Here is a 7,851-nt window from a genome sequence, read left to right as displayed (position 1 = left end):
TTTTTTTTCATTTGGAAATATCCCATCTACATAAAAATGTTCAGACCATTGACTCAGTACTTTGTTGAAGCACCTTTGGCAGCGATTATATCCTCGATTCTCCTTGGGTATGATGCTACAAGCTTGGTATACCTTTATTTGGGGTGTTTCTTCCATTATTTTCTGCAGATCCTCTCAAGCTCTGTCAGGTTTGATGGGGAGCCTTTGCCCCAGTCTGAGGTCCTGAGCCCTCTGAAGCTGGTTTTCATCAAGGATCTCACTGTACTTTAATCCGCTCAGCTTTCCCTCAATCCTGACTAGTCTCCCAGTCCCTGCCACTGAAAAACCATGCGTCACAGTAGGGATGACGCTAGATTTCCTCAAGACGTGATGCTTGGCAAGGAGTTCGAGCTTGGTTTCATCAGACCAGAGAATCTTGTTTCTCATGGTCTGAGTCCTTTACGTACCTTTTGGGAAACTCCAAGCTGGCTGTCATGTACCTTTTACTGAGGAGTGGCTTCCATCTGGCCACTCTACCATAAAGGCCTGATTGGTGGAGTGCTGCAGAGATGGTTGTCCTTCTGAATGGTTCTCCCATCTCCACAGAGGAACTCTGGAGCTCTGTCAAAGTGACCACCCTGACTAAGGCTCTTCTCCCCCGATTGCTCAGTTTGGCCAGGCAGCCAGCTCTAGGAAGTCTTATTTAACCTTTGTTTAAGTAGGCAAGTCAGTTAAAAACAAATTCTTATTTACAATGACGACCTACCCCAGCCAAACCCAGACAACGCTGGGCCAATTGTGTGACGAAGCCTGGACTCGAACCAGTTACTGCAGTGACGCCTCTTGCACTGAGATGCAGTGCCTTAGACAGCTGCGCTGCCTGGGAGTCTTGGTGGTTCCAAACTTTTCCCACTTTATAATGATGGAGGCCACTATGTTTTTGGGGACCATAAATGCAGCAGACATTTTTTCGTACCCTTCCCCAGATCTGTGCCTCGACACAACCCTGCCTCGGAGCACTACAGACAATTTCTTCGACCTCATGGCTTGGTTTTTGCTCTGACATGCAGTCAACTGCGTGACCTTATATCGACAGGTGTGTGCCTTTCCAAATCATGTCCAATCAATTGAATTTACGACAGGTGGACTCCTAACAAGTTGTATAAACATCAACAATAATCAATGGAAACAGGATACACCTGAGTTCAATTTCAAGTCTGAATACTTATGTAATTAAGGTATCGGTTTTTAGATTTTTACTAAATTTGCAAACATTTTAAAAAAAAAATTTAAAAAAAGTTTTTTGCTTTGACATGGGGTATTGTGTGTAGATAAGAAAAAATATTTAATCCATTTCAGAATAAGGCTGTAACGTAACAAAATTAGAAAAAAAGTCAAGGGGTCTGTATACTTTCCAAATACACACACACACACACACACACACACACACGACTAACATTGCTCGTTCTGCTTTTTTGTGTCTCTGGATTGTTTAAAAAAAAAAAATTATTGCTAGGCATTACTACAGTTGGAGCTAGAAACAAACATTCTGCTGCACTTGCAATATCTGCAAATCTGTGTACACTACCGATCAATTTTGATCATGTCCATTTTTTGTACTTTCCACCCACAAAATAAATTACAGCACATATGTGTTTTGAATAACCTTTATTAAGTAAACTCTACATTTCAGTATTGCTTTATGTCCTTTTTTCTTTTATTCTAAATTACAACCTCTTGCAATCAGCACAATTTATATATATACTTTTTTTCCCCCAACCAAGCTACACTGAGGAATACAAAAATATCACAGTACATTTTCTACTAAGTCACATCACCCATGAGCTCCAGAGCAGGGTTGGAGGTGCAGGTTTGGAACACAGGGATCTGGCAACATCCCCTATAGAACATCAATGGACAGTGGACATGAATTCCACAGTAACAGCTGATGGATGTAACCTGGAAACCCAGTCTGCATATAAGCCTTTCTGAGCATAGCACTTTTATGATTCTAGATGTGTAGGGCATGTAAATAGCATGTCCACTCATCCTTTATGTGATCCTGATATTTGATTGGATGATTGTACTTGAGATTTGCAAAAGGCCATCCACTTGCACTCTTGACCCACTCAAAAAGGGCCAATGAGTTTGGTCCAGCCAGACACCCGTGTTCCCAGACCCAAAACCTCAAACCGCTGAATCGGAAAAGGGAACCCACACAACACTCACGTTACACTCTCTCATTCTCAAAATTCCTCTTTGCATACACATCATTCAAAATATTAAAAAGATAAAACAAAACACTAAAAGAATCCTGACCCGTACTCAGGTTACTATTTTCATATTACATTTCTTTTCATTTTATTATTTCAACAAACTGTTTTTTGTCTATTTTTTTTTACTTTCTTGTTAAAACACTGTCAGAATACCCAAAATTCAGATCCGTAGTGACTGGTGGAGGCTAACTCCCCCCAGGACAGTGGAATGTTGCAGTATGAATCTGACTTACTCAGTGGTTTCAATAAAATAACCAACCAACAACAAAATAAATGACAACTTATATGCCCCAAGCAACCAAAAAGTACTCCTTCGTGACTGCTTCTGGGAGGATGAGGGGGAATATATGTTACAGGAAGTTACACAGAGACATGAATCATGATAATGGGAAACGCAATTCAGTCACAAACAGAAACAGAACACAACATAAGCTGATTCCCTTTCAGCTTTCCACAAAGCTCTGCGTCTCACACAGTTATGACATCTAAAAGGGTGGGGAATGGAGGTTGATTGTGTTGCCTGTGTGCTGTGTAGGGTATGTACATCAAGGTACACAAGGAGGGTTGACGTCAGGTCAGGTGAAGGAGAGGCCAGGGAGGCGGATGGGGAGAGCATTCGAGACAGAGCCAAACGTCGATGGAGAGAGCCAGAGCTCGACAGGGCTGTGGGTTTGTGGGGTGGGAGCGTCGTTCCTCTCCCATTCCACTGCCCTCACAGTCATGGGGAGAAGGTGGCCATCTCCAGAGAGATGCGCTGCCACAGCTCCTTGGTCTGCTTGCCCCTCTTCAGGTTCTGAAGCACGTCATTGAACTGCATCATTCCCACAGGGGTCAAACAGAAGGCCCCGCGGGCACTGCGGATGATGTTGACAAAGTCGTCGTAGTCGGCCGGGGTCAGGTGGATCAGCCGGTGGTGGATATACTGCAGTGGGGGACGACGGGTGGGACAGAGGAGCAGATTAACTGAGTCAAACAGGGCACCAAAGGGTAATCTACTTTACTACTTATGTCAATGTTAGTCACAGACAGGGCACCCAGATCCTAAACCAACCCCTACCTCCTACTACCCCCAATGAACTTGTAGAGCAGCAATTTCTCAACTGGTGGGTCATGACCCAAATTTGGGTTTCGGGAAGTGTTCTTTGTTATACATTTTTATTTTAATGAAAAATACTCAAGTCTGAACTTAAATGACAAATCATAAAACCAGGTAGAGAGTGAATAAATCATTTAATCTCGGCTATTCTTCAAAGTATTTTCAATATAGAGCTATTAGAAATGCTATTCAGCAGTTTTGGTTGATTTTGTGGTCTCAAACCAAGAGCTTACGTTCTTCAAGAATATGAACATTGTGAATACCAATCCATTCAGATTTACACAAGTACATAGGGATTTGGGATTGATTTGGATTGAACAATAGTGTTTGGTGGGAATATAGATAAACATATGTGGTCCACTGCCAGTGTTATACACGAAATGACCAAAAGTATGTGGACACCTGCTCATCTAACATCTCATTCCAAAATCATGGGCATTAACATGGAGTTGGTCCCCCCTTTCCTGCTATAACAGCCTACACTATTCTGGGAAGGATTTCCACTAGAGGTTGGAACATTGCTGCAGGGACTTGCTTCCATTCAGCCACAAAAGCATTAGTGAGGTTGGGCACTGACATTGGGCAGTAGGCCTGGCTCGCAGTCAGCGTTCCAATTCATCCAAAAGGTGTTCAATGGGGTTGAGGTCAGGGCTCTGTGAAGGCCAGTCAAGTTCTTCCACACCGATCTCAACAAACCATTTCTGTATGGACCTCACTTTGTGTATGGGTGCATTGTCGTGCTGAAACAGGAAAGGGCCTTCCACAAACTGTTGCCACAGAGTTGGAACCACAGAATAGATTAGAATGTCATTGTATGCTGTAGCATTAAGATTTCCTTTCACTGGAAATAAGGGGACCATCCCAAACCATAAAACACAGACGAGACCATTATTCCTCCACCAAACTTTACAGTTGGCAGATAGCTTTCTCCAAGCATCTGCCAAACCCAGATTCGTCCGTCGGACTGCCAGATGGTGAAGCGTGATTCATCCCTCCAGAGAACATGTTCCCACTGCTCCAGAGTCTAACAGCGGCAAGCTTTACACCATTCCAGCATACACTTGGTATTGCGCATTGTGATCTTATGCTTGTGTGCGGTTGCTAGGCCATGGAAACCCATTTCATGAAGCTTCCAACGAACAGTTCTTGTACTGACGTTGCTTCCAGAGGCAGTTTGGAACTCGGTAGTGAGTGTTGCAACCGAGGACAGATGATTTTGATGCACCACAGCCCCGGGGAGTCCTGTTTTGTGAGCTTGTGTGGCCTACCACTTCGCAGCTGAGCCATTATTGCTACTAGACATTTCCACTTCACAATAACACCACTTACAGTTGACCAGGACAGCTCTAGCAGGGCAGAAATTTGACAAACTGACTTGTTGGAAAGGTGGCATCCTACGACGGTACCCCGTTGAAAGTCAGCTTTTCAGTAAGATCATTCTACTGACAATGTTTGTCCAATGGTGACTGCATGGCTATGTGCTCAATTTTATACACCGGTCAGCAACGTGTGTGGTTGAAATAGCAGAATCCACTAATTTGAATGGGTGTCCATACTTTTGTATATTGACACAGGCAACCGTAACTAGGTTTACATTTGTTAATTTAATCACATCCCTCCATCTCAGGGTAAGCCCTTGAGGGCATTAATGAAGTGATGAGAATTCCGCACATCTCCAGTACAGTGCATTTTCAGTCCCAGCCTTGAGCAGGTACTTATTTTTGTTAACCTCTCAGGACAAATTCTGTATCATAATGAGTTTAAATTGATAAATTATTAACGGGAAACAGAGAGCGCTTCATTTTGCTCACAATGGTGTGGTTTAATGGAATATGACTGAATAGGGTACACACTGCCCTATGGTACTGCTGCAATTTCAGACAGTAATTTCAATATGAGATATATTGATGATATCTTGTACATTTGGACTGGAAGTCAGGATTAACGTAATGAATTTGTCTCTTTCCTCAAATGATATAAACCCTGATCTCAAGTTCTCCATAGAATGTGACTAGAAATATTTATATTTTCTAGATATGTGAATAATGGTCTCTGATGGTAACCTCATCACCACCCTCTATCAAAAAGGCAGACCATAACACTTATTTTAGCTTACAGTGCGCATCCTAATGCACTTAAACGGTATACCTAGGAGTCAATTCTGTAGACGGACGCCTGAGCCACTCCACTGACGATTACGTTTACAAGGCTACAGTCATGGAACAGCGTTTCTTCGATGGAGGTTCCTCTTCCCAGTACGCCAAGAGTTGCTGGGCAAAAGTGTGAAAACTAAGAGAAACTGCTATGTTATACGTATAACCACATTTAACCCTAAAGCGTATACAGTGACTCCAAAAGTATTGGGACAGTGACACTTTTTTTTATGATACAATGACTATGAGTTTAAAGAGCAGACTGTCAACTTTAATTTGAGGGGATTTTCATCCATATCGGGTGAACCATTTAGAAATTACAGCATGTTTTGTACATAGTCCTCGCCATTTTAGGAGACCAAAATTTGTCAAATTCGGTATTTGGTCCCATATTCCTAGCACGCAATGACAACATCAAGCTTGTGACTACAAACAAGGGGGAGGGGGTCAAAATCCAAAGTAACAGTCAGCCTTGTCTCAGGATGGTAAGTTGGTGGTTGAAGATATCCCTCTAGTGGTGTGGGGGCTGTGCTTTGGCAAAGTGGGTGGGGTTATATCCTTCCTGTTTGGCCCTGTCCGGGGGTGTCCTCGGATGGGGCCACAGTGTCTCCTGACCACTCCTGTCTCAGCCTCCAGTATTTATGCTGCAGTAGTTTATGTGTCGGGGGAGCTAGGGTCAGTTTGTTATATCTGGAGTACTTCTCCTGTCCTATTCGGTGTCCTGTGTGAATCTAAGTGTGCGTTCTCTAATTCTCTCCTTCTTTCTCTCTCTCGGAGGACCTGGGCCCTAGGACCATGCCCCAGGACTACCTGACATGATGACTCCTTGCTGTCCCCAGTCCACCTGACCGTGCTGCTGCTCCAGTTTCAACTGTTCTGCCTTATTATTATTCGATCATGCTGGTCATTTATGAACATTTGAACATCTTGGCCATGTTCTGTTATAATTTTCACCCGACACAGCCAGAAGAGGACTGGTTCCTCTCTAGGTTTCTTCCTAGGTTTTGGCCTTTCTAGGGAGTTTTTCCTAGCCACCGTGCTTCTACACCTGCATTGCTTGCTGTTTGGGGTTTTAGGCTGGGTTTCTGTACAGCACTTTGAGATATCAGCTGATGTACGAAGGGCTATATAAAATACATTTGATTTGATTTGATCTGGTGTTGCCACCAGCTGCATCAAGTACTGTAGTGCATCTCATCATGGACTGCACCAGATTTGCCAGTTCTTGCTGTGTCAGCCATACTGTTCATTCTGTGCGTGGTGGCATTGTCATGCAGGCCTGAGCCAGGATGAGCCTGCAGGAAGGGTACCACATGAGGGAGGATGTCTTCCCTGTAATGCACAGCGTTGAAATTGCCTGCAATGACAACAAGCTCAGTCCGATGATGCTGTGACTCACCGCCCTACAACATGACGGACCCGCCACCTCAATCTCGCTCCAGAGTACAGGCGACATTGTTGCCGGTGATGTCTGGTGAGGACCTGCCTTTTACAACAGGCCTATAAGCCCTCAGTCCAGCCTCTCTCAGCCTATTGCAGACAGTCTGAGCACTGATGGAGGGATTGTGCATTCCTGGTGTAACTCAGGCAGTTGTTGTTGCCATCCTGTACTTGTCCTGCAGGTGTGATGTTCGGACATACCGATCCTGTGCAGGTGTTGTTACACGTGATCTGACACTGCGAGGACGATCAGCTGTCCGTCCTGTCTTCCTGTAGCACCGTCTTAGGCGTCTCACAGACATTGCAATGTAATGCCCTGGCCACATCTGCAGTCTTCATGCCTCCTTGCAGCATGCCTAAGGCACATTCACGCAGATGAGCAGGGACCCTGGGCATCTTTCTTTTGGTGTTTTTCCAGAGTCAGTAGAAAGGCCTCTTTAGTGTCCTAAGTTTTTATAACTGTGACCTTAATTGCCTACCGTCTGTAAGCTGTTAGTGTCTTAACAACCGTTCCACAGGTGCAAGTTCATTAATTGCTTATGGTTCATTGAACAAGAAAGTGAAACTGTGTTTAAACCCTTTACAATGAAGATCTGTGAAGTTATTTGGATTTTTACAAATTATCTTTAAAAGACAGGGTCCTGAAAAAGGGACATTTTCTTTTTTTGCTGAGTTTACGTTGTGGTTTACTACCATGATTACGGATAGTCCTGAATGAATCGTGAATAATGATGAGTGATAAAGAGGCATAAATATCATACCCCATTTAACTTTCTTTCATTATTCATGATTAATTCAGGACTATCTGAAATCATTATATTACATATAACACCATGAATTTTATTGTCATCTTATGTTGCCTATGTGGTATTTTGTATGTTGGGAAAATCTCTAGGCAGCTTAAGAA

At 43.5% G+C, this 7,851-nt stretch overlaps 1 protein-coding gene across 19 annotated transcripts in view; it reads right to left on the bottom strand.

Annotated features, from left to right (window-relative positions):
* Positions 1-1,630: 1,630 nt before the first annotated feature.
* LOC139381068 (zinc finger SWIM domain-containing protein 8-like) overlaps positions 1,631-7,851 on the bottom strand; it is a 45,278-nt gene continuing 39,057 nt past the window's right edge. For all 19 annotated transcript variants that reach the window (XM_071124282.1, XM_071124286.1, XM_071124277.1 and 16 more), the window contains exon 23: positions 1,631-3,177. In XM_071124282.1, the coding sequence (XP_070980383.1) occupies positions 2,974-3,177 (204 nt within the window). In that variant the 3' untranslated portion in view covers positions 1,631-2,973. The remainder of the gene's footprint in view (positions 3,178-7,851) is intronic.

Source organism: Oncorhynchus clarkii, chromosome 23, assembly GCF_045791955.1.
Source record: "Oncorhynchus clarkii lewisi isolate Uvic-CL-2024 chromosome 23, UVic_Ocla_1.0, whole genome shotgun sequence".
Classification (NCBI taxonomy): domain Eukaryota; kingdom Metazoa; phylum Chordata; class Actinopteri; order Salmoniformes; family Salmonidae; genus Oncorhynchus; species Oncorhynchus clarkii.
Note: the sequence above shows the minus strand (reverse complement) of the source record. Positions and strands in the feature narration are given on the sequence as shown.